The following is a 26,086-nucleotide window of genomic DNA, read 5'->3' on the forward strand; positions in this document are numbered from 1 at the left end:
GCAAAGGCAGGTGAGCTCCCTGCATGGACTGGGCCAAAGAGCCCACAGGATGAGGATAATGGCTGGAGCTGGTGCCCTGGCTGCTGGGGCTGGGGGGAGGGAGGGCACAGCTGAGAGGCTCAGGGGAGCTAAAAGGTCGAGGAGGCCAGGAAGCCTCTTCCTGAGGACTTTGGGGGCCAGCCGGGGCCTCCCCCATACAGAATCAAGGGCGCCTGGTTAGAACAGGCTCGGAGGAGGAAGGCTCTGTCCACTCAAGTCTCCCGAGGTGCTGTGCCTATAGATGGGATACAGGCAGGGAGAACCAGTGTTTCTCTGGGTCATGAAATGACTTGACATTCACCTTTAATGATCATGATGTGTCTGTCTCCTGGATTGTGATGGGATTAACGTGGTTATAGGGACATGTCAGGTCGGGTACCTGCCCTTCAGGAGCGGACTGTCTAGCTGGGGTGAGCAGACACAACTCAGGAACTAATTAGTGGCCCATTCCCTGGTCTTGGTGTGGCATCAAGAGCGGAGGTGCAGGGTGGGACAGAGCTGAATTTGCCCTAGGGAGACCCCTTCACCTATCACCCCTCCCTGTCCTAACCCACCCCTTCACCCCAATCCCCTTCCTCCCTTTCCGTAGCCCCCTTCTGCCCATCCTAATCTTGTCTGCATGTTTTTGTGACTAATACTTTGACCCTTCCCTCTTCTACCCCAACCCCTACTTCCCAGCCTTAGGTGGGTAGAGGGAAGAAGAAATAAACAATAATGACCAGCCCTCCCCTCAAAATAAGACTCAAAAGCTTTTGAACTGCCCCCTCCCACAAAGACCTCTGTCCTTGAACCTGGTCCCCCAGCACAAGGTTTGATGGTTCCCAGGAGGGAGCCCTTCAGCCCTCACTCTGCTTAGCTGTGCCCCCAACTCACTGTGAAGGAGGGGGACTCGAGGGCCCTGTGGGGGAAGTCCCCCTTGCCTCGTTCTACCCATGTTCTTTAGGAGTCCCTAACCTCCTCGCCCCATCCCCAAGACAGTGGAACCCTGGAGACCAGTCTTGGGGAAATGGCTGGTGGCATGCATGTGGGCCGGTGTGGGCAGGGACACACAGGATGTGACTGGAAGACCCAAATCTCCAGACTGTGCCTAAAAAGGGGGTCCTGAAGCATGTTTGGGGACTGGGAAGCGGGGGTGAGCTGTGGTCTGCGGAAGCACAGTGTTGGCTTCACTGTGATCCAGCTTCCTGAAGACTCCCAGAGGAGCCTGCCTCCTCTTCCCAGGTGACCATCCTGAGCCACAGCTCCCCTCCAGTGGGGCGCTCACGGTCCTGAAGCCCTGGATTCTTCCCCCATGTCTTGCTGGGTTTCTGGAGCCCTTGTAGGCTGCTCTTATGGCTGAACTTTTCAAGGCCAAGTGGGGATTTGTCTGGGGAGGGGTTAGACGAGAGTTCCTTGCATCTGTCCCTTCTCCCCAAGGTCACTTCCGCCTTCCCCAGGCCACTGCTGAGCCCCTGTCCTCTCCTTGGAACATTGGGTACTCCCCACTCCTTTCCCATGTTGCTTTCTAAGCTGACTTTTCAGCCCAGGATTAAGATATCATGAGGTTAGCTCTGTTCCCCTGTTCCCTAACCTGGCCCTTAGTAATGATCGTGGCGTTAGTAGGGAAGACAACAAAGAAAAGAGGGCAGGCTAATGAATAGGTAAAGAGCTACACTCTCCGTGGGAGAGAAGAGAGCCACCAGTATATGGAGGGACTGGGGAATAAAGAGACAGACTCAGGAAGAAGGCATGGACCAGTGGGAGCTCTTGAAGTTAGGGTGATGGTGGTGGGAATCAGCCCCGAAGGCATTATGCGTCCCCCAGGAAGTTCCAACGCTCTCCAGTACTGTCCCTGTGTTCTGGATGCCCTTGCTGTCTCCCACTTCCCTGCTGGGCTAAGGCTTCAAGGACTCTTCGGTGTCCCAAAGTGACAGCGGCAGGTGAGGCAAAGCCACCAGGATTCAAGGAGAACTGGTGCTCTCTATGTCCTTTATGAAAAATGCTCTGAAATCACCCGAGGCTCCAGCAAGCACCTGAAGAGGGGGAAGTGAGGATGCTATTTGGATCCCCCCATAATGGGGCCTTGTCCTGAGGTCCCTGCTCCTGTTTGGAGCCACTTCCAGGCCCTGCTTCTTGCTGTTCTTCATGGTGAGCTCTCCAAGTACCCCTCAGGCCTCTGCTTGCTGAGTTGGGGGCTGTGTGGCTGGCCTTAGCCCACCCTGAAACCATCAAATCTTGTGCTACCTCCTCTCCTGCCTTCCCTCTCTCCCCCCACTGTTCCTCTTCCAAGACAAGCAGACATAAAAATGGGGGTGTCCCCCTCCCCCGCAGCCCCCCGGCCCCTCCCTTGCCCAGCCCGTGGCTTTCCCCAGGGAGTTGATGCCGGTTGTCTCCTTGTCTCTCTCCCTCCCTCCTTGGGCTGGGCAGGTGACCATCTCGGTGGACGGGATCCTGACCACCACAGGCTACACGCAGGAGGATTACACCATGCTGGGCTCGGATGACTTCTTCTACATCGGGGGCAGTCCCAACACGGCTGACCTGCCTGGCTCGCCCGTCAGCAACAACTTTATGGGCTGCCTCAAGGACGTGAGTAGGGCTGGGAAGGGTCTGGGCTCAGCCAGGAAACCCTCTGGTCCCCGTCTTCAGTGTGATTTAGTCTGAGCTGGCCAGCTGCCTGCCTCCTCTGTTGTGTCCAAGGTGTGGGGAGACCTCCCCTCATCCAAACCTAAGTCTCATTGATTTTTATCAAGAAGCTTCTCTCTCATTTCCTTGAGCCCCTGTCCTCTCAGAGGACTCTCGAGGGCAGCGGTGGTGCAGAGGAAAGAATGTTGGATGTGAAGCCTGAAGACCTGTGTTTGGTCTTGGCTCTCCCACCCACTAGCGCTGTGACCTTGGCCGAGTCTGGCGGCCTGTCCAGTTCTTAGTTTCCTCATCTAAAAAGTAAGTAGTCAGTACCTACTTCTCAAGGTAGATGTGAGGGCCAGACGAGAGTGTAAATGACAATACTCTGTCAGTTGGAAGATGTCTGCTAGATAGGAGCCGTGATTGTCTTGTCACTATTAGAAATCCCAATTCAGCGGGTACTGAGGGCTGCCCTGATCGGCTGGGCTGGAGGACGGAGCACAGACCATAAGTGGGGCAAGGGAGGTGCTTGGTCAGAGCCTCTGTATGTGAAGTTCTAGAACAGAGGTCCAAGCCAGTGATCCGGTGCAATGAGCAGCACCCCCGCCCCCCGACACACACACAATGGCAGGGTCCCGTGGTGGCTGCTGCCGGGCCAGAGTGGCCAACCCTGAGTGGCTTTTGCTTCCTCATCCCTGACCCCACCCCTCCCTGCAGGTGGTCTATAAGAATAATGACTTCAAGCTGGAACTGTCCCGCCTGGCGAAGGAAGGGGACCCCAAGATGAAGCTTCAGGGGGACCTGTCATTCCGCTGTGAGGATGTGGCTGCCCTCGACCCCGTGACCTTTGAGAGTCCTGAAGCTTTCGTGGCCCTGCCCCGCTGGAGTGCCAAGCGCACCGGCTCCATCTCCCTCGACTTCCGCACCACTGAGCCCAATGGGCTGTTGCTTTTCAGCCAGGGCCGGCGGGCTGGGGCTGGGGCTGGCAGCCACAGCTCTGCCCAGCGGGCTGACTACTTCGCCATGGAGCTGTTGGATGGCTACCTCTACCTCCTGCTGGACATGGGCTCTGGGGGCATCAAGTTGCGGGCGTCTAGCCGCAAGGTCAATGATGGCGAGTGGTGCCACGTGGACTTCCAAAGGGATGGGCGCAAAGGTGAGATGGCCTGGGGGGTGGGGGCCCGTTCCACCCTTCCCCCGCCTGACTTCTTTTCCAGACCCCTCCCACTCACCTCCTGGCCTCTCCCCCATCCTTTCTGGACCCCTCCCATTCTCCCGGCCACTCCCCATCCTTTCCAGGCTCCTCCCACTGCTGTCCTTTCTCTCCTCCCATTGGGGCCGGTCCTGTCATGGTGCATCACAGGGAAGAGGGTACTGTTTGGAGTCAGCCGAGCTGGGTTCATACCTCAGCTCTCCACTTACCATGTGTGTGACTTCAGGCCCTTACTCAGCCCCTTGAAGCCCCAGTTTTATTATCTGTAAAAGGAACCATTACACTGGGGTCCTTAAGGGGAGAAAATAAAAGAATATCTATAAAAGCACAGTGCCCAACACAGTAGAAATCCTATTCTCCTTTAAACAAACAAACAAAAATCTTCCCAACCATGCCTTCCTCCTAGCTAGGTCCATGCAACCTTCTTTTATTAACTCACTCACAAGTGCTTAGGGAGCACCTACTGTGTGCCAGGAGCTGTCCAAGGTGCTGGAATGGGAACTGTGGGGAACAAAACTGTCTTTGCTGTCATGGAGCTCATGCTCTGGGGGGTCGGGGTACAGAGTAACACCCAACACTCCCACCTGCTGAGGTTTCTAGCATAATGAAGTGGAGGGCAGAGTTGCTCGGGCCAGGCGGGTGCTGTTTCTCGAAACTTCTGTTGCTTCCGACCACCCTTTCCTCTCCTCTTCCCTTTTGGTCTCCTTTCCCACGGTTTTGCTTTCTGCCCAGTTCTCTCTTCACTCTTCTCCATCTTGTCCACGAGAGAAGGAGTTGATGTAAAGGAGAACTGACACATTACCCAACCTAAGCACTTATCACATCAGCTACATTGTTGCTACTGCACCAGGCCTTTGAGCCTGGGTGGAGGGGCTGTTTTCCCCCACACACAGGGAGGAAGGAGGCCCTATGCTCCCAGAAACACTAGCCTCTCATGGCTGGCTGTTGCTTCCCTTCTCTTTCTCAGAGATGTCACCTTCGCAAGGCTTTACAGTATGTGGGTTCATCCCCTGGTGTTGTCTCTTGATGGCACCCGGGGTTCTTCTCAGAGCTGGCTGCCTCTCAGGGTTTCCCCATAGGTGACTTGTGACTCTCTAGGTTAGAAGTCTGCCCAGGCTTTGCGGAGAACCCCAGGGCCTTCTGCTCCTCTCTCCCTTCATGAGGTGGCCTCCTTAGCGTCCCGCAGAGCTCTAGAGCCCACACACCAGGACTGACGGGTCCTTGGGTCACTGTTTGACCAGCTCTGGCCATTTCTGATGTCCCATGTTCATTTGGGCGCCTAAGCCCAGACTTGGGGCAGCCATCCCAACAGAACTCTTCTTGACCTTTTCCGTGACTTTTTAAAAAAAATTGTGTTAAATTACACATAATGTTACCATTTTAGCCATTTTTTCAAAGTGCACAGTTCAGTGGCATTAAGGAACTTCACACTGTGGTACAACCATGACCACCATCCACCTCCAGAACATTTTCATCTTCCCAAACTGAAACTCTGTCCCCACGAGACACTAACTCCCTGTTCCCCCTCCCCTAGGCCCTGGCAGCCAAAATCCTTTCTCTTTCAAGGAATTGACTACCCTAGGGACCTCCTGTAAATGGAATCATATAATGTCCGTTTTTGTCTGGCTCACTTCACGCAGTGTGATTTCAGCTTTATCCATGATGCAGCACATGTCTCAGCATTTCCTTCCTTTTCATGGCTGAATAGTATTCCATTGCATGTAAATACCACCACCTTTTGTTTGTCCTTTCACCAGCCGATAGACGCTTGGGTTGTTCCATTTCCGTGTTTTGGAGCAAAGATCTTGGAGCAAGGCCTATACTCACTTTAGTTTCCTTTTGCTGACTCTCTGTTATACATTCTGTTCCCAATTCTTCCTTTCCCTCCCTCTTTCTTCTCCCACATTTGATTCATTTACTGAGAGTCTAGCTGGGTAGCGCCCATGGCCAGGAGGCCCCACAGCAGGTGGGTGGAGCAGGCATCTGGGGATCTGCTACCAGTAGAGATGTGAGTGATCAGAGGGCCGTGACTGGGGACCTGCTGGGGGAGTGGGTTTTAGCAGGGAGACCCTGGAGCATCTGACACCTAGTCAGGGGAGACAAGTGAGGGCCATGTTATTAAAATGGGACACAGGGGAGTGACTTCTCTGGTTCAGTAAAGGTTTTGAGCAGAGGAGAACGTGCTCCAGATTAAGAATCCCAGCCATAGAGGAGCTCCTAATTCTGCTTCCTGAATTTGACACCCCGTATTCATGCTTTGATCTCCTGCTGCACCCACACCCTGTTTAGATCTCTGCCTGGTCAGGCCTGATGTAGACCAAACCCTCCTTACCTCTTTTTAACTTCATGGACATATGCAGACTTCATTTTATTTTGTTTTGTTTTATTTATGAGAGAGAGAAAGTAAGCACACAAGTGGATGGGTTGGGGAGGTCGGAGGGAGGGGCAGAGGGAGAGGGAGAAGCAGACTCCCCGCTGAACAAAGCCCAGTGCACCCTCAATCCCAGGACCCTGGGATCATGACCTGAGCCGAAGACAGACACTTAGCCAATTGAGCCACCCAGGCACCCAAAGACTTTTTTTTTTTTTAAAGCATTCCTCTTGAGAAAAGACAGAGGAAGGAAAAAGTACAGAAAAAAATAGATGAACAGAGTAGTTTCTAATGTATAGTCTTCTACTGCTTAAAGATTTCAGTGAAGGTTTTGCAGCTCCCACTTGATCCCAAATATTTTTTCTAAGATAACCAGCCTTTCCTTCCAAAGAAGCCGTACAACTCAGGAGCTCTGTGCTCAGCCACCCCTGTCCTGGCTGTCATCCTGTGTCAGGCCCAGGTAGCGGATCTGCCTGCCTGTCTCGTCCAGCCAGACAGAGGGTGGGACCATGCGGGCTCCGGATGGCAGTCTGCTCTGCTCCTGACCCTCCCTGGTGCTTTGGGAAGCTTCCCCAATCTCCTTAGGCCTCACATGCCGCTTCAGAATGGGATCGTAAAGGGCTCCTTTCCTTGAGACTCTGACATAAGAGAACTGCTGAGGGTCTGACATGCGGTCATACAAGTTCAATAAGTGATAGTAGGAAGAAAACGCTTTGGAGTCAAAGCTTCCAGCCTCCATAGGTTTCTCTGCCTCTGGTTTCTGGTCTAAGGCACTGGCCAGGGCGATGGTCCAGGCCTTTGGGGGCATGTCCACCTCCTGTGCAGACCCCGAGGACTCACTTGGGTGCAGAGGGAGGTGTGTGGACAGAGGTCCCTCACACCGCAGCTTGGCTGGGGCTGGTTCACCTGAGTTCTTGAACTTGACATCTTTGTCTAGTAGTATCCACGGCAGCAAATAAGGCCGAGCTTCTGGCCCAGGGCTGCTGTAGAGCGTGGAGTGGAAGATCAGGGGTCTCTTTCTGGCCCATGTTGACTCTTGATCCTGCCTTCGTCACTGAGGCCCGCTGTCCTTTGATCCCTAGGCTCCATCTCCGTGAACAGCCGCAGCACACCGTTCTTGGCCACCGGGGAGAGTGAGATTCTGGACCTGGAGAGCGAGCTGTACCTAGGCGGTCTCCCTGAGGGGGGGCGGGTAGACCTCCCTCTGCCCCCGGAGGTGTGGACGGCGGCGCTCCGGGCTGGCTACGTGGGCTGCGTGCGGGACCTCTTCATAGATGGGCGCAGCCGAGACCTCCGGGGCCTGGCCGAGGCTCAGGGGGCAGTGGGCATCGCCCCCTTCTGTTCCCGGGAGACGCTGAAGCAGTGCGCATCTGCGCCCTGTCGCAATGGGGGCACCTGTCGAGAGGGCTGGAACCGCTTCGTCTGTGACTGCATCGGGACCGGCTTTCTGGGGCGGGTCTGTGAGAGAGGTGAGGCCTGTTTCCATTCCAGGCGTCCCCGCTGCCCATCCTTGGGCCCCTTCCTCCGCAGGGTGCCCCGCGGAGACCAGGCCCGGGTTTGTCATCCTTGTAACGATCCTCTCCGTCTTCTCTCTCCCTCCCACTGGCTTTCCTCTGTCCCCCGATTCCCTCTTCTCCCACTTCCGGGGCAGAGGCCACGGTCCTGAGCTACGACGGCTCCATGTACATGAAGATCATGCTGCCGAATGCCATGCACACGGAGGCAGAGGACGTGTCGCTGCGCTTCATGTCGCAGCGGGCCTACGGGCTCATGATGGCCACCACCTCCAGGGAGTCCGCCGACACCCTGCGCCTTGAGCTGGATGGGGGCCAGATGAAGCTCACGGTCAACCTCGGTAACCACCCCGCCCTGTGCTCTGGTCTCTTCCCTGTCCCTGCCTCTGACCACACCCCCCTCTGTCTGGAGAAGCTGGTGGTGGCGCCACCAAGGGTGGGAAATGGGGAGGGGCCAATCCCGGGTCAGCACCCCCGAGAGCTTCATCCCCAGCGAGGATGCTGATTAGGGGGTGCTGGTGTTTGGCAGCCCTGGGTATGGGATACCCCCACTATGGCTGTGTCATCCACCCAAGTGTGTCTTGGTGTGACAGCCGTGCTCCAGGAATGCTCCTTTGGGTTGGACGGTGTCTGTCTTGTATCCATATGTGATGACGTAGCTCATTCTTGGTTTAGTCTTTCACTGGCTCATTCTTTTGGCAAGGACTTGCAGATGCCTCCCGGGGCTAAGCCTGAGCTGAGCGCAGCTCACCTGGAGATGAGGAGGACCGGGCCCTGTACACAGCTACTCTCACCAGCTCTGCGTTTAAAGAGCCGTGTCTGTCTGTGTGCACAGGTGCCCACGTGATGCGGGACGCCTCAGGACGTATCTTCCCTTGTCGGCTTTCACGTTTGAGTCCCATAGCTGCCCTGGGAAGCCACGGGTTACCTGCTGGGCTGTGCTTTGCCTGTTTTACAGACTGTAATATTCACATGGCGACACATCCAACGTGGAAAACCAGCATTTGTTGGGGAGAGAGCCCAGATTCAAACCCAGGCCATTTGCCCTAATGTACAGTGTTTTCCCACTGCCTCTAACAGACCGGTGGGTGGAGGGCCACGGGGACCCTCGCCATCTCTGCTCCCGCCCAGAGCAGGCTGAGGCCCCACATCACCGGGCCGTCCCCAAGGCGTCTGTGCAGGTGGGACTGTCAGGTCTGTTGGTACAGGAAGAAGACGTCAGGTGCACTCAGTCAGCTTGTATTTACGGGACACGTCGTAAGCGCCAGTGTCTTCTGCCCTGCACTCCAACAGCAGCAAAGGCGAGGATCTCGCCTCGGTGGGGCTGTCAGTCAGGGAACACTGGAAGGTGGAGGTCCTGAGCCGTCCAGGATGGGCTCACGACTGTCCGTTTCATACTAGCCTCGCTAGCACATGCAAGTATAGGACCCAAGAGCCTGCCACAAAGGAAGATTCAGGCCATGAGGGTCACTCGTTGCGTCCTGGGCAGGAAGAGAAGCAGGATTCTTCTGAGCAAATTAGGGTCCTCGCCCAGAGAGAACACAGAGCTTTGAGTTTTTATTTTTTTAAGAAATAGAGAATTTTTAAAAAAGATTTTATTTATTTATTTGTCAGAGAGAGAGAGAGAGAGAGAGAGTGAGCACAGGCAGGCAGAGAGGCAGGCAGAGTCAGAGGGAGAAGAAGGCTCCCTGCCGAGCAAGGAGCCCGATGTGGGACTCGATCCCAGGACACTGGGATATGACCTGAGCCGAAAGCAGCTGCTTAACCAACTGAGCCACCCAGGTGTCCCGAGCTTTTAAATCTCGATCTGGAGTTTTAACCTAACTTTGGTTGCCAGATCATTTGTGGGACAGGCTGTGGCCTTTTGGGGACCTGTTGCCTCATTAATAAATTTATACTATGTCTTTCCCTTTCCCCTTTGGCCACTTGATCTTTGCCCTCCCAGGACGAGGATTTGCCAAGCAGGGTAGGGGCTGGAGGCGGGGAGGTGTGTAGGCGGCCAGGGCCACAGAGTTGGGGGGCCATAAGGGCTCCATGAAGCTCTGCTTTGGGCCATCACCACAGCCCACAAAGTGGGTGCTGGGTGTCAGGGCTGCAGGGGGAGAGTAGGAATGGAGACACCCTTTGGCCAATGTCCCACAGTCTGTACAACATCCCTGGGCCATCTGAAATGGTCACAGGAGGGAGGCACCAGCCCAGGACCCCATGAGTGGCCCCTTGCTTCTTGGTCTGAGTATCCAGACCTAACGTGACACACTCCGTCATCCTGGCGGGTGTGTGTGTGTGTGTGTGTGTGTTCTCCGCACAGTAGCACATGGCTCTGTGCGCTGGGTAGTGATGCGGTAGGGAACATCTCTAGCATCTAGCAGGGAAGGCAGATGCTTCTTCCTGACCTGGGCTATCTTAGGTGCTTGGGGAGGAAGTTTGGGTTCCTTTAGATTAGACAGAAGACGGTGTCCTCAGCCAGGAAAATACTCTCTGGGGGTCCTCGGGACAGTTCTTTCTTAGGATCTTCTTTCTCCTTCCCATCAGCATGCTTTTCTGTCTGTGCCTTGTAAGTACCTAGAAGGCAGAGAACAAGGTAGCCGTCAGGATGCCAGCCAGCAAGACCGGCCTTCCGCCTCCCGCCTGTCTCTTGCTCCCACCCCGGCTGCCCCGAGCCCCATGCAGAGACGCCGTCTCTAAAATAGCTCATGACAAGCCGTGGCCAAACGCTCGGTGCAGACACATCTGTCCCCAATACCGAGGGACACACGTGCAGGGAGGTGGGTGGCTGCTCTGTGGTCCTCCCCCAACTATCAGCCTCAGGCTCTGATGGGACAAGCCCTGGGTCTGGGGCCAGGAGATCTGGGTTTCACACCTGGTCACTTTGCTGACCAAGTCATTCCTCTCTGCTGGCCTCTGGGTCATCTGTAAAATGAAGTTAAGGGTCCTCACTCTGTTAACCTGTGGCAGTTTTGAGACTCCGGTGGAAAACGGGAGTGAAGGCATTATACAGAGGCAGGACGTGTGTGGAGACTCACCCAGCCTTCTCGAAGGAAAATATGACCGGGATAGGGTCCTGAGCTCCGAGCCAGGCCTGGGGGCTTGCTTCCACCTTGCATGGCCCCGTCTGGCTGCCGCTTCCCCATCCTGCTTGCTACCCAGGGCCTGTGGGGTCACACAGGCAGGGAGCACCACCAAGGCTCTGGTCCTGGGCTGGACTTACTGCTGGGAAAAGAGAAGCCTGACAAATCTTAGTCTCTGGCCTCAAGGTTTCATCCTGTAGGGAAGGAAGGCAGGCAGAGGGGGGCAGCTCTGCAACCTGTTGGATGCTCCGTGGAATGTCGCAGACTTGGTGCTGTGTCCTAGAGAAGAAAGGGAGGCTGCTGGTGGTCCCTTGGTGGGACAGCTGGGAGGAGACCCTCCATGCCAGCCTCAGGAGGTGGGGCGTTTGCTGGGCCAGAAACGGCCAACCAGGAGCTGCTACCTCCTTCTGGGCAGAGGATTCTAGAAACACTAGACTGCGCCTCCTGTCCTCCTGTGCCAGCAGTCAGTGAGCGGGGTGGTTGATTTCTGTTTCTAGAAAATGCTGGAGTCCCCTGGATTCTTTGCCCTGTTCCACTGTGACCTGTGTTCTTGGGTCCTTTTGCCCTAGATACGGCCTCTTGGGCCATTGTCCAGCCTGTCCTGTCCCGGTTGCCCTCCACCAGGCATGCCCCTGCAGACCCAGGGGTTCATGATGCTGACTCGAAGGGCATATTGTCATCAGAGAATCTCCACGCTGGAGATACCATTAGTGGTTATCTCCTCCGACCAGCACGCCCCGCCCCGATGTGTGAATTACCCGTTAGTTCTTCCATCTGTGCTCACAGGCCCATGTCAGGAGCTCCCCACTTCCAATGCCACTCTAATCCCTGGGTCCTTCCTCCTTCTTGTCAACCGCCCCTTCTGAAATTCCCACTTGTGGACCTAGTTCTGCCCTCTCAGGCCATACACAGTGAGTCTAACTCATTCTTGTCCTAAGCCAGGCTCGATACACAGGGTGCCTCATTCCCACGGGGCCGGGCGGCTGCTGTCAGTGGTTCTCAGGCTCCTGCCATAGCCTGGACTGCTGGGAAGATCGCTCTGAACAAGGACTGCATGCTTCTGCTCATCCATATCACTTCTGAGATGAGCTTCTGGCCAGTGGGCTCCTGAGGCTCCTTGCATGGGAGTCTCGGACCACCATCTCCGATCTGCGCCATCTGTGGGGTCTGGGTGGGGGCAGGGGATCAGGTGGGACATGCGATGGGAAGCCTGGGTTCTTTACCCTGGTTTCCTTACCATGCAGGTGACCTTTCTCACCTGTTTCTTCACACACACATCCCCTCGTGCTGGTTGCTGTGTCCAGCCAGGACTTTGACGGGTCTGCACAGACCTGTCACTTCACTAGCTGAGTGCAGCTCACTAGCTAATGCTGCCTGAGCTGGGCTCCAGGCGGGTGTGTGCATGGGGGGCTGGTGCCCGCCCCATCCCAGCCCCCGCCACCACTGTTCTGCCTGCCTCTGGGACGGTGCCGGCTCTTTCCCGCAGTGCCTATTTTCACGGGGTGCTCAGTGTCCTCAAACGCCACTGGAGCAGGGCTTCCGAGGGTGGGGTCCTTGCAGGGGGTGGACCTGGAGCTGACACCTCTTCTCTGGACAGATGGACCCTCATTCCTGGCGCCCCCCCTGCTGGGGAGGGGAAGAACTGAACTTTTCCCAACAGGGGATCGGCCTGCCCTTCCTACCCCTTTTTTCTTTTTTGGACCCTTCATTGGTGAAGACTCTGCTGGCCCGAAGAGAGCCTCCGTGACCCAACTCCAGGCCTGGCACCCTCCCGCGCTGCCCCTGACATTCTTCCCTCCCTCTGTCTAGCTTCTCCTTCCCTTGGCTCTCCCTTCCTTCCTCTTTTCTCTCTACACCCTCTCGACCTTCTGCCTCCGACTTCCCCCTGAATCTGCTCCTTGGCCTTCCTCTACTTCCCCTTCCCTCCCTTGGTGCCAGGCTGTGGCTCAGGGTCCCGGCTGCTCCCCCACTCTTCTGCTGCGGTTGACAACGCGTGTAGAGCTCAGCCGTACTGCCCGAGGGGCCCAGGCCCCCAGAGCCACAGGGGAATCTGTTCACCTCCACTGCAGGAACCTTCAGGGGCCCCAGGGATGCCAGATGCCCCCACCCACCTTTGTTTCCATGGTGTTGGGGTGCGGGCAGTCTGCCCCGGGGAGAAGCCATAGAATACCCGGCTATTGCCTGAAACTGCCCCTTTGCTGAAAGACAAAGTTCTCCTCGCTGAAGCCCTCTTTCCTGTGTACAGGGAGGAAAGCTGAGGCTCAGAGAATAGAGGTTAGGGCCCAGCTCCTCTGCCTCAGAGTGTAGGACTTTCTGCAGCCCTGAGGCTCTCCGGGTCAGATGGCATGGTTCAGGAGTCCCAAGGGGCCTAAGCCCTTACTTTCTAGGACCCTAGTGTTTCATTTCCTCTAAAAGGCTGGCCCACTAGCACGTCGTGGGTAATGTGTCCCATCGGAGGCAGGTAGCTGGGGAGAGGCTGGTCCAAGGCCCTGGGGCCCTAGGTTGCAGTTCAGTGTGGTGTGCTTTCTGGCCATGTGGGGCCCGCTGATCCTGGAGTCACAGGAGAGCAATGGTGGGGCTGGGGCAGGGGCAGGAGATTTAGCCTACTGTGCCTGCCTGTCCCTGACTTGCTTTGTATCCTCGGTATCCACATCTGTGAGGCCCTGGCCCCTCCCTAGGAGAACAGATCGAGGCCAGCTGCTCTCTAGGGTGAAAGATCCCTCCAGTCCCCAGTGGCAGCCTGCCATCCTCCGTGTTAGGAAGGGTAGAAGGAAGGTTCCTGGAGGGGTGGTGCTGGCCCCCTGGGACTTTGGGTGGTGGTTGGCCACGGGAAGGGAGCCCTGGGGCAGACCCCTCCATTTAGCTCAGAGCCCAGGGGGCATGGGGACAGACGTGTCACCACTTGGGCTCTGAGCAGGGAGTCGTCCCAGAGCAGGGGATGCAGGGGTTTTGACCCACCCCAGCCGTCTCCCTCCCAGAGATGCGGAGATGTGGGGTTGGTCAAGCCTGCAGCCCCACTATGATCCCCTGTACGACTGGGATTCCCAAGGTGCCCATCTTCCTCAAACACGAGAGGCCTGGGCCCCTCCAAGGGGGACGCAAGCTCTCTTCCCGTCACCCGACAGCCCTGCTTCCCAGCTCCAGGGAGGGTTGGAGCCCTCTTGGGGGCAGGAGGGACAGGGGTCCAACTGAGGAAGGGGAGAGGGCACCTGGGCACGCGTGGTCCCCGGAAAGTGGTCCCGGGGGGAACCCCCGCCCGCAGACACCCCTGCCTGTGAAGGATGTAAAAAAAAAAAAAAAAAAAAAAAAAAAACTTGTTCTGCCTTTTTGTCTCCCCTCCCCCTCTGCCCGCCCCATGGCCCCCCCAGACTGCCTGCGTGTCGGCTGCGCACCCAGTAAGTGGCTTCCCTCTTCTTCTGCAGAGCCCCCAGGGGCCTGAGATGCTGATTGCTGGGGATCTGGGGAGGGCGAGGCTTCCTCACTAGCTTGTGTGGGGGGTGGGCCGTGGGTGTGGGGAGGGGAGCAGGCATGGGGGTGGGGGGTGGCTGTGGAGGGCAGAACAGGCCCAATGACGCTGAACCAGGAAGCGTTGGGGGAGGGCTCTGGGTCAGCATGTTCCCTAGGTCTGAGAAAAGGAAAGCCAGGAAACCTTATCACCTCAAGTCCTCAGGAGGGTGGGGCAAAGATTTGGTGGCACCTGTGGGAGGACGGCCCACCACCCTCTGGCCCGAAGAAGCCAGAGAGGAGCTGGGACATTCCACTGCATCTCCAGAGGTGGCCACAAGGGGGAGGGCGAGGCACACGAGAAAGAAGCGGGGGATGGGGAGCAGGGTCCGGGCTTCCAAGTTCAGCCCTCCACAGCTCCTGCGGCGGGTGTGGGCCGAGTTTCTGCCAAGTTTGGGGTGCACTCAGAGGGGACACGGGGAGGCTCTCAGCTGGGGTGAGATGGAGAGCAGGTGCGGACATTTCTGAGCATCCCACCGTCTCCGAGAGAGTGTTTCTGTGTGGTGTGCCCTGATGTCATGGGAGAGGGCACAGGAGCGCAGCAGATGCTGGCAGAGGGGCCATGTGTGCTTAGCATGTCTGTGCGTATGTTTGGTCCCTGTGCACGCATGTGTGGTTAACTCTGTCCCTGCTGGCCTGTGCACTGGGGGGCCAGTGGCGATCTGGGCATGCCGAATGGCGTAGCATCATTCTACAGAAAAATATATTTTGTCTTGGGATCGGATAATCCCAGTCTTGAATAAACGGTCATAATTCCTAAGAAACATTCCCCTCTCTGGCCACGTTGGCTACGTGTGTGGTCGCATGTCCAGGTGTGTGGAGTTAACCAGCTGTGTACAGGAGGGTCCCACGGGGTCCCTCTGTGGATGGGGGAGCTGTGTGTCTGTGCGAAGGCTTCCCTGCCAGCAATGGAGCTGTGGGTGCAGACTCACATGGGGGCATGGTAATGCTCTGTATTTTTTGGAAATTATAGGTCTATGCCTATAGGCTGGGAATGTCACTGCTGGCTACACACCTTGACATTGAAGTTCCTTAGAAGACTTGGAAAGAAAATGTTGGTTATCGGTATGAGTGTCCATGTGCAGGGCCTTGGGGCACCAGTCTAGAGGCACCTTTCCCATCTCACTCGATTCCAGTGACGCCCTTGGGAGTCGTCCAGGGCGGCAGTACCGTTATCTAGATTTAGGACTGGGTGTGTAACCACCGTGTAGTGTGTGTCCTGGTGTGTGTGGGTGCGTGGCACAGCTGAATAGAAGCCGTAGGCTGTCTGTGTGCACCTGTGCACACCTGCGTGTGCAGGGGCGGGTCTCTGTGTGCTCCGCGCGGCACAGGAAGCCCCACGCGGGCACGCAGGAGCACGGGGCTCACTCCCCCCTTGGTGCCACAGGTAAAGGCCCCGAGACACTCTTCGCGGGCCACAAGCTCAATGACAACGAGTGGCACACAGTGAGGGTGGTGCGGCGTGGCAAGAGCTTGCAGCTGTCTGTGGACAACGTCACCGTCGAGGGTGAGTGCTCAGAGACCAGCGAGTGGAGCCATCCCTAGCCACCTGTGGATGGCTCTCTTTTCCGTGACAATGGCTTGGGCCTCCCTTCCTGGGGCAGCTTTCTGGCAAGCTACTGCTGGCCTTTCTCCTCGAGGGGTGGCATATTAGGGTGGGGGGCTCCTAGCAGGTGGCACGGGCCTGTGAGCGCTGGACCAGTGAGCCGCCCAGCTCCTCCAGGGCCCAGCTGCCGGCACCCCTCATCCCCATCACCCCCCGCCCTTGGCCCACTGAAGTTCTTGTGTAGAGTGGAGACTCCTGGGGGACCTGAGGCCCAGCCCTGGAAATGCCCCCCAGTCTGCCCACCTCATCTCTGTCTCTGGTCCCGAGCAGGACAGATGGCAGGAGCCCATACACGGCTGGAATTCCATAACATCGAGACAGGCATCATGACGGAGCGCCGCTTCATCTCCGTGGTGCCCTCCAACTTCATCGGGCACCTGAGCGGGCTGGTGTTCAACGGCCAGCCCTACATGGACCAGTGTAAGGACGGTGACATCACCTACTGCGAGCTCAACGCTCGCTTCGGCCTGCGGGCCATCGTGGCCGATCCCGTCACCTTCAAGAGCCGCAGCAGCTACCTGGCGCTCGCCACGCTCCAAGCCTACGCCTCCATGCATCTCTTCTTCCAGTTTAAGACCACGGCCCCCGACGGGCTTCTCCTGTTCAACTCGGGCAACGGCAATGACTTCATTGTCATCGAGCTGGTCAAGGGGTGAGGTGCTGGGCCCGCACGGCTGGCGAGGAAGGGCTCCCCTTCCCCTGCTGACCACGACCTGGCCCCCAGCCGCTGGCCGAGATATCCAGTCCCCTCGAGCCGCAGCTCAAGGTTCAGGTCCCCAGCCACCGGCCAAGATGGAGAAGCAGCACCCCTTCTTCCACTCGGGTGACCCCAGTTACGACCTCGCCGGGATTTCCCAGTTATATCTGTTTTCTGTTCACTGTCTGGGCTCAGGCGGGGCCTTCCTCCAGGCAGAAGGCAGGGCCTGGCCTCTGAGGCCTCTCTTGCCTGAGAGGACCCCATCCTACAGTAGCTCTGTCCTGCCCCCTGAGGGCCTTGCTGTCCCCACAAACCTGTCCCCCAACCAGCTCCTCTTCTGCACCTGTCATGGGAGTTGGCTGCTCCGTGGCCTCTCTCCCCACGTTCTCCCTGTGACGGGAGTCCTCCTGCCGCTGGGCTGGGTCCCTCCACTCTGGGGTTCCCCTCTCCATCTCTCCATCCCTCAGTCCCTGGGACCCCTGTGAGCCACGGCTCCTCCTTACCCTGCCCTCGCAGCGCAGTCCCCGCCTTGACCCGGTGTCTCCTCCCCACCGTGGGACAGGTACGTCCACTACGTGTTTGACCTGGGGAATGGCCCGTCCTTGATGAAGGGGAACTCAGACAAACCAGTCAATGACAACCAGTGGCACAACGTGGTGGTGTCCAGGGACCCGGGCAATGTGCACACGCTCAAGATTGACTCCCGCACAGTCACGCAGCACTCCAATGGCGCCCGCAACCTCGATCTCAAAGGTGGGGCCTGGGGCCTGTGGAGAAGGCCTGGCCCTAACCCAGAACCACCCCCCCCAACTCCCCTTGGTCGCAGTGAGCTCTCTGCCTGGGCCCTGGGCCCTGGGCTCCTCTCTCCCTCTGCTGCCACCGCGGTTTCCATCCTATTCCCATTCTCTGCTGGGTCTAGCCGGGCATTTCCTGTTCTGCTCTCCCGTGAAACTGATCTCAACACAGAAAGCCTGGCCGCAGGATGGGCCTCATGGGGACCTTGGGGCCCTTGCTCTAGAGCTGGGCCGCTGAAGGCTTCTTGGGCCTCCAAGCTGGAGAAGCTGGCCTTGGCTGTGGGCTAGAAAGAGGTTGGAAAGAGAATGGGGAGCTTAGCGTCCTGGCAGGTGCCTCCCCTGGATGGGAGGGAGGGGACAGTTGATAAGGGGAAGAGGGAGCAGCCATGGCGGGGTGGTGGGGGGCTCCCTACCCGCTGCCTTGGTCATATACACTGGGCATTGGCTAGGCAAGCTCGTGGGGGATCTTCGGGACCCAGGCTGCCCTGGAGTCTCTGTGTCACACCGGGGTCACGCGTTCCCCAGGGGCCTCGCGTGTCTTGGGAATGGGTGCTCGAGGGCCCAGGGAAGGAGGAGACTAGAGCCCAGCCTGGGTGAAGGAACAGGAATGAAGCCAAGGCCTGCAGCTTCTCCAGAGCCCACTGGGGCAACGGAGGCGACCTCCTCCACCAAGCAGCCCTCGGCCCCCTGGGGACCCCTGCGTGTCAGTGTGACTCAGACCATCTGGGCTTGGGGAAGGTCCTCAGAGACCCTCTTGAATTCACCCCCCCCACCTCTGGGAGAGGAGGAAATGGGAGCTTCAGAAGCTGGGAGCAGGAGGCAGAGTTGGAGCTAGGCAGTGCCGCCAATCCCCCCAGCTCCCAGAAGGGGGCAACGTGTCACAGATAATCCTTGGCCGGCCGGCAACCCGGAGGGGTCTCAGGGTTGGGCTGGTGTTGCTGGGAGCCAGTGGCTGAGCTCCGGCGGCTAGGCGCTGCACGACTTCCAGGGAGCGAGGTGTGATGTGGCTGGGCACTGCTTCCAGGAGTCGCTCAGAGTCGCCCAGGCCCAGTCCTAGCTGTTGGGGAAAGGGCAGCTGGGTTGGAGCGCCAGGAGGGGTGGGAACGGAGAGCTGGCTGGGAGAGGCCCCCAAAAGCTCTGGGAACGGGGAGAAGGGAGGGAGTGGGAGTGGGGCGGATAGGGCCTCACGGCTCTGAAAGGCCCTGATTACAGGCCGGAACTGGAATCAGATGTGTGGGAGAGAGCATTGGAGCTGTTCTTCCAGCTGCTACCCCCCCCCCGCCCCCCACCGCAAGCCCGCCCTGGGCATCTGGGCTTCTCTGGGAGGGGAGCAGACAGATGGCAAAGTGGAGAAGGAAGGAGGAAGAGGGGGTGGGCTGTGGGATCTCTGTATGGAACCGAGCCTGGGAGGAGATGCTGCAGGCTGGGACGGCTGGCCAGCCAGATGCTGGTATCCTGGGAGGCGCCCGGGGACCCGGATGCCGAGGTCTTGACCCCCCTCCCTCTGCAGGGGAGTTGTACATCGGTGGTCTGAGCAAGAACATGTTCAGCAACCTGCCCAAGCTGGTGGCCTCCCGGGACGGCTTTCAGGGCTGCCTGGCCTCAGTGGACCTCAATGGACGCCTCCCAGACCTCATCGCCGACGCCCTGCACCGCATCGGGCAGGTGGAGAGGGGCTGTGACGGTGAGTGTCCGGAGGAGGAGTGAGGGGTGACTCTGCAGGCTGCAGGAGGGCCAAGCTGCAGGGGTGCATCCCGGTGGCCAAGTGCCCCCAGAGCTCTGGGGCAGGGGTGCAGGGGTGAAGGGTCACTTGGCCTTCCCGTTGCCTCTCACCCTGTCCCCTGATCACAGTTCAAGGCCTGGCCTCGTAGTCCCTGAGCACCTGTCTGCCCCGCATGACCCTGGGAGGATTTGGCCCTTCCAGTCTGGCAGGGCTGAAAGCGGGACCTCCGGCCTAGCTCGGCACCTTCCACGCCTCCTGGGGAGGGAGGGGGCTTGGCTGAGTGGGGGGTGTTCCTTCCTCCCGCTCTTCCAGGCCCCAGCACCACCTGCACCGAAGAGTCCTGTGCCAACCAGGGCGTCTGCCTGCAACAGTGGGATGGCTTCACCTGTGACTGCACCATGACTTCCTACGGAGGCCCTGTCTGCAACGACCGTGAGTGCCCAGGGCAGGGTGGCAGGGGGTGGTGGTGTGGTGGGGGGGCATCCTGGCCTAGGCCCAGCCGTGGGGACTGAGTGGGGGGGGTCCTCCAAGAGCCATGCTGCCTGTTCCCTTCTTATCTCTTCCTGGCCCAAGAGCCCAAGGGGAGCTGCTGGCTGCTGTCCACTCTTGGAGTCTTCTCTTTAGGGCCATGCAGGATTGTGACTGCTGGGTCTCTGGGGCAATCTGTTGACAGATGGCCTTTCTTCTCAGTCTGGTTGGACCCTGCTCCCTTCACATATAACCAAAGGCATCAGCCTCTGTTTCTCTCCCTGTGAGATGTGGGTGATGGTCTCCCGTGTCTTATTTGTAGCTCCCCCATCCAGGCTATGGTGCAGGATGGGGGACAGGCGTTCTGCACCCCCTTTCTGCTGGTGCCCTCGGAAGTGCGCAGTGCAAGTCTCTTATTTCCTGCCCAGAGTGGGCCCACTCCCAAGGGGGCAAGCTCAGGAGGTTCCCAGGAGGCGAGGTCCAGCTGGCATCTCTAGACTTGGCTGTGTGGGTCCCTGGTACCCCCCTTCTTCCCCCTACCCCCCGGAGAATCTCAGCAGCTGGTTGATCCTTGGAGCCACAAGGACACTCTTTCGTGTCCTTGTCTGGTTCTTCTCTCTGTCTGGGCATCTGTCTGCCAACTTGCACACTGTTTGAGGCCCCTCCCTGGAGAGGGCACGGTGGCCAACAGTCTCCACTCCCTTGTGGTTGGTGGCCAGCAGCTGGTGAGAGCTGGGGCAGGCAGTGGGGAGAGGTGACCTACCTGGGGGGAGTTGTGGAGTTTCTCTCAGATGGTTGGGCTGGGGGCAGCAGCTGGGGAGAGGGCAGCCTTCTCGGGCATCACCTGAATGGTCTTCCTTGGGGCAGCCCTGTTGAGAGACCAAGGATGTGACAAGTCAGAGGCCCGTGGAAAGACACACACACACACACACACACACACACATCATGCAGCACCAAGCTTCTTCATTTTCCAAAGATGGAAACTGAAGCCTGGAGGGGTCGGTGGGTTTTTGGGGGGTAGTTAATAGGAGATCTGGGCTTAAAACTGGGGTCAGAGACTTTGCTTCTGCGCCAGGCCTTGGAGCCTTTGTCCTCTGGGCCTGAGTCCTGAGTTTCTTATGGGGTAAATCTGCCTGTTTCAGGGCTTGGGTTCTTGGGCAGGCCTTGGCTTTTTCTTTTTCCTCTGGAAATATGTCCAGCCCGTCTTCCTCAGTGTTATTCTGTGCTCTCAGGCATGGCCCAGCCTGGAGAACCTCCACATCCCTCTCCTGTCTCCAGGATTCTCTCGTCTGACCTGCTGCTCTCTGTTCCTTCCAAAACCCCCAGGTGATGGCCAGCTCAGGGACTCTTGGGCCCAGGCTTTAGGGGAATAAAGACAGGCCCGGGCCTCTTTCTACCCTGCTCGCTCGCTGTGCACAGGCATTCTGCAAATGGTGGTAATTTTGCTGCTTAATAGTAGCAATGCCCGATGACTGTTTTGTGTTTGGCAGCTTACAAGGCCCTTTGAATTTGTTCCTCAGTGAAGACAGGGGCATGGAGACCGACAGTCCTGTTTTAACTGATGAGGACACCGAGGCTGCGTACCCTGAGTCCCAGGGTGCTGGGGGCAGGGTGCAGCCAGGCCTAGGAGCTTGTGCCTTTGCGAGCTCCTGTGGCTCTTTTAGGCCCAGGGGTGGTGGTGCTAAGAGTGGGCATCTCTTGTCTAGGGTGCAAGGGATCAAGGTCAAGAAATGTCGCTGCCCCTTGTCACTACGGCACTCCCACACACTGGAACCTTCTGGAAGCGGGCACAGTGATTGATGGGGGTTTAGGGAATCATGCCATCTTTTAGCAAGGGTGGGAAGAGGGGCCGGAACAGCTTCTCCAGATCCCAGGCAGGTGGGAGGCAGGGGACATCTTGGGAAGAGTCACCATCCCCGAGCACTGGTCTGTGTGTCTGGCCAGAGCAGAGCCGAACAGGTAAACACAAGGTGGGTGCAGCCTGGCAGCTGGCGGGATTCTGACTGCTGTTTCTCCAGATGCTAGTCCTGGGGGACCTTCTGAGAAGGGCAGGGCAGGAACCTGGAGGTGGGGGTCTCTGCCCTTGCCTCCCGAACCATACTTTCCTCTCCTCTGGGGCTGTGCCTCCTAAGTCTGCACGCTCGGCTCTTCCTCATTCGTACTGCCTCTCTCAGGCTGATCTTGTCCCGGACCGACTGAGAGGCCTGCTCAGTTCACTCTGCCCCTGGGCACCGAGGAAACCTGTACCTGGAGACGGGGAGGAGGGTGGGCATGGCCAGGGTGTCCTCAGAGGGTTGGGGTTGTCTCGTGGGGGAGGGACTGGGAAGAGGAGAGGTCTGACCTTCACTCGGGACAGCCCTTCCCAACTTGTGGCCTCAGTTTCTCCACCTGTGACATGGGATGTGAGGGACCTCCGTGTCCCCTTAAAGCTCACTCTGGGAAAGCCCATCTCTGCTGGGAGAGAGAGGAAAGCGGGGAGAGAATGAAAGAGAGAATATGAAGCGAGAGGAAGGGAAGAGAGAAGGAGGGACTCTCGCTGCCATGAAGCTGGGGTTCGGGGCCCAGGCGGTCCTGTCAGGTCCTCTGGGGTTCTGTCTTCCAGAGCCTTCTCCTTGCAGGCAGGCTGTGCACTGAGTCTGCCCCTGTCTGTTTCTGGGCTCATCCTCTTGCTCTGTCCCTCTCTACAGCCTCTGTTGATCTCTCGCACACCTTTCTCTCTTGCACCCTCTGCTCCCCCCCACTCCCCAACGTCACCCCCTCCAACTCTCTCCACTTCCCACTCACTGATATTGATTGGCCTCTAGGCGGTTTCCCTTCCTCTTCTCTCACCGCCACCGGCTCCTCTCTCCCTCCCTCTGGGACCATACATTTTCTGCCTGCTCAGAGCTCTGTCAGTCTCTATTCCAGAGCCAGGGACATAAGAATGGGACGGAGAGGCCAGGAGGACAAGGCTTTGGGGGACCCCAGCCCTGCTTTGCAGGCTGCCATCTCTCCTCCCTCCTGGAGCCCTGTAGCGCCTTGAAGCCTTCCTTTCTGAGGACCCCTTTCTTCACTTCTGAAGAACCTGGGGCCTAACTGGAGGGGAGGGGGCTCTGTTGGCTGACCGGGTGGGGGAGGGGCGCGGCAGCAGAGGAGCTGTCCCAGGTGCTGACTGCATTCGGCGGGGCAGTGAAGCACTGTGCCGCTCTTGGTGACAGTTTTTGCTCCAAGATGGAATTCAGAATCAATAATCAGGAGCCAGCCCTCTCCTCCCTGGGTGCCCCCATTCTCTCTCCCCTTTATCACATCACCTCCCCTTTCTTTTTACCCATTCTTCACCATCTCTCCTCCCCGCTCTACTACATTATTTCTTTGACTCCTTCCAGGTCCATCTCCGCCTCCCCCCCTTTTTCTTTCTCTACCTTCTGGCCCTCCAATCCCCCCCCCCGCCCCCCCCCCCCATCCTTCCCTGAGCCTAGCCCAGCCCAGATTGATGTGAGTGCAGAGGTCACATCCAGACGAAAGGAAGGGAGCCTCTCTGCACTTACCTCTTGACCAGTGCTTTCTAGAGGTCCCCAAAACTCTGGGGAGGGGGCTGATCCTAGTGGAGCGGCACCTAGAGGAAGCAGCTCCCTCAGCTGAACATAAATGACCCACGAAGGGTTTTTTCCTACGTGGGACACTCAGTGGACAGGTGTCCTGAAACTCCGTGGAGGGAGAGGTTGAGGCTGGGGGAAGGCCTGCAGGGGGAGTCCAGAGGAAGGATTGGGGGAGTCGTGCAGGGGGTAGGGGAACATCTTTCGGGGGAGGTGGTGAGAAGACACCATGCATTTGTGACATGTCTTACTCTTGAGTACCTCTGAGGCTCTGGGTCATTATTTTTGGAGGGTAAGATGAGAGGAGGTGTCTGTGTGTTTGTCAGCTGTTCATCACTTGTGGCCAGACATGTATGTGTGGGCGCATGTGTGCCTCTGTGCATGTGTTCACTCCCTGCCCCTCCCCTGCGCTGAGTGTGAGTCCGTGGGCCAGTGTCTATGAGCACATGTATGCATGTATGTGTCTGAGTCTATGTGTGCCTGCGCGCTCCCGGGCGCCTGTATGGGCACGTGAGTGTCTCCATACCCGTCCACATCCTAGCGAGCACGTGTGTTCCGAGGGGTGCGTGCAGAGGTGGCCGTGGCCACATCACTGCGCGCTGGACCAGAGAGCACTATTGGGGTTCGTCCAGGTGCGGGGGAAGGGAAGGAGGAGGAAGAGAGCTGCCTCTCCTGCTAGTCTCGGTCCTGTTCAATTATTCAGCAGGGCCCCTTCTCTGGAGCGGGCGGGAGGGGAGCGCGCGCCCGGGCGCGGGGGAGGGGCGGGGCGCGCGCAGAGGAGAGGCGAGCGCCTAGCGGGCTAGCCAGGTGCCGTGCGGCGGAGCTGCCCAGCGCCGCCCGCAGATCGGGAGCCGCTCCGGTCCCTCTGCCCTGCCCCCTCCTCCTCCCGCGCTCCCTCTCCCCTCCCCTCTCCACTCCTCTCCTTGCCTCCCTCCCCGTCTCCCTCCCTCCCTCTCCCTTCCAGCCCTCAGCCTCTGCAGCAACACTCCGCTGCCTCCATCTCTCCGCCGGAATCTCGCAGGCTCGCGCCTTCCCTCCGCTCAGCCCCGCTCCCCTCCTCTCCTCTCCCCTCCTCTCCTGCCTTCATTCCCCCCTCACCCGGATTTGCTTCCCTCCTCCCTTCTCCCGCGCCCCCCCCCCTCCTCGGCCGCTCCCTCCTTCCCCCCGGCCTCCGTCGGGCGGCAGCGGCAGCGGCAGCAGCGGCGCGGCCGGCCCTAGTCTCCGTCGGTCTCCCGCTTCTCCCCTCCAGTCCCCCTCCCCCGGCTCGGTTTTTCCGCAGGATTTCCCCCGCTCTCCCATCTCTGCTTGGCCCCCGCGCCTCCCCTGCCTCTCCACCCGGCACCATGCCCCCTCCCCCGGGCGCTCCCCCGGGTTTCTGACGGCCCTCTGCGCCGCTCCGACCCCGCCGGGATGCGGGCAGACCCTTAGCTCCTCGAGATGGACCCAGGCGTCCTGGACCTTGGCGTTGCCGCTCCGCGGACCTCGGATTCCCCGGCGGGATCCAGTTGATTTCGTTGGCTCCGGACCGAGGCTTGGGCTCTGGTTTTCCTTCTCTTCACCCCCTACCCCCCTCCCGGGGCTCGGAGCCGGAGGGGGGCTTCGCGGGGCTGCGCAGCCCCGCGTCCCCGCCCCCGGCCATGGGGCTGTGAGGCGGCCGCCCCCGGGCCGAAATGCCCCCCGGGGGGAGCGGGCCGGGGGGGTGCCCGCGCCGCCCCCCCGCCCTGGCCGGGCCCCTGACGCCGCCGCCGCCACCTCTGCTGCCGCTGCTGCAACTGCTGCTGCTGCTGTTTCTGGGGGCGGCCGAGGGGGCCCGGGTCTCCTCCAGCCTCAGCACCACCCACCACGTCCACCACTTCCACAGCAAGCACGGCACCGTGCCCATCGCCATCAACCGCATGCCCTTCCTCACCCGCGGCGGGCACGGTAAGTGGCGCTGCCGTGGCCGGCCGGGCCCCCCCCCCCCACCCCACCCCCCCTTCCCGGGCCTCCCTTGCGCGCGGCCCTGGCCCCGCGGGCCGCACCCCGGCTTGTGCGCGCCAAGCCCGGCCCTTCGGCTCTGCGGGCCGCGCTCCCTCACCTGCCGGCTCCGGCTCCCATCCTCTGAGCCCCGCCCTCGCTCTCCATGGGCCCCTTCCTAACTCGCCCGCTGCTCTGCCTCCATCGCTCGTTTCTTGCCTCACCTTCACCTCCTTCTTCCCATCTCAGGCTTGTCACCACCTTCCTGTTTCCGCTCCCGTCACCCCCCCATCTGTCCTTTCATCCTCTGTCCGGCTCTTCCCTACCCGGTCTCTCTTCCTCACCATCTCCTCCAGCTCTGCCCCTTCCCATCTCTCCAGACCGCTTCCCTTCCCCGCTGCCTCTCCCTGCCTCCCCGTGGCGGCTCCCACATCTCCGCGCCCGGGTTCTTATCCGTGTCCCCCCATCTGTCCCATCTGTCACCTCTGCCTCTGACATGTCCCATCTCTTCCTCCTTCACCTCTCCATGCCCGTCTCTGTCTCGCCTCTGTCCCTCCAGCAACCTTCCCTTCTCCCCCAACGCCGCCACTGTCCCTCCGTCACCTGCCGCACGGACGGCTCCACCGCCCCAGCCCTCTCCCAGTCTCCTGTCTCCTTCGCAGGCCCCTTGGTCGCTGCCATACCTCCACCTCTGACCCCCAGCATCCCTCCCCTCTGCAGCTCCACTGCTGGAGCTTACAGTCCCCACTCCTGGGCTCCCCATCACCTTCCAGCCCAGGCCTGGAATCTCCCAGCCATCTCCCCGTCACCCCTCATCCCAGTCTCTCCCTCACCCCCATTCCAGTCTCCCTGTCACCCCATCACCCCCACTCCGGGCTCCCCTTCACCTCCCCGCCTAGTCTCCCCATAGCCCCTCGTAGCGGTCCTCTGGCACTTTCCACGGTCTCAACCCCT

The 26,086-nt window shown here is 59.1% G+C and overlaps 1 protein-coding gene across 1 annotated transcript in view; it reads left to right on the top strand.

Moving 5' to 3' along the window:
- Positions 1 to 26,086, top strand: part of NRXN2 (neurexin 2) — a 106,568-nt gene that overhangs the window by 45,551 nt on the left and 34,931 nt on the right. The window contains 10 exon segments of the mRNA XM_059402227.1: positions 2,446 to 2,607; positions 3,361 to 3,799; positions 7,310 to 7,696; positions 7,879 to 8,082; positions 14,178 to 14,204; positions 15,701 to 15,820; positions 16,190 to 16,571; positions 17,179 to 17,369; positions 18,921 to 19,094; positions 19,446 to 19,565. Coding sequence (XP_059258210.1) covers positions 2,446 to 2,607; positions 3,361 to 3,799; positions 7,310 to 7,696; positions 7,879 to 8,082; positions 14,178 to 14,204; positions 15,701 to 15,820; positions 16,190 to 16,571; positions 17,179 to 17,369; positions 18,921 to 19,094; positions 19,446 to 19,565 — 2,206 coding nt within the window.

This window comes from Mustela nigripes, chromosome 1 (genome assembly GCF_022355385.1).
Source record: "Mustela nigripes isolate SB6536 chromosome 1, MUSNIG.SB6536, whole genome shotgun sequence".
NCBI lineage: Eukaryota > Metazoa > Chordata > Mammalia > Carnivora > Mustelidae > Mustela > Mustela nigripes.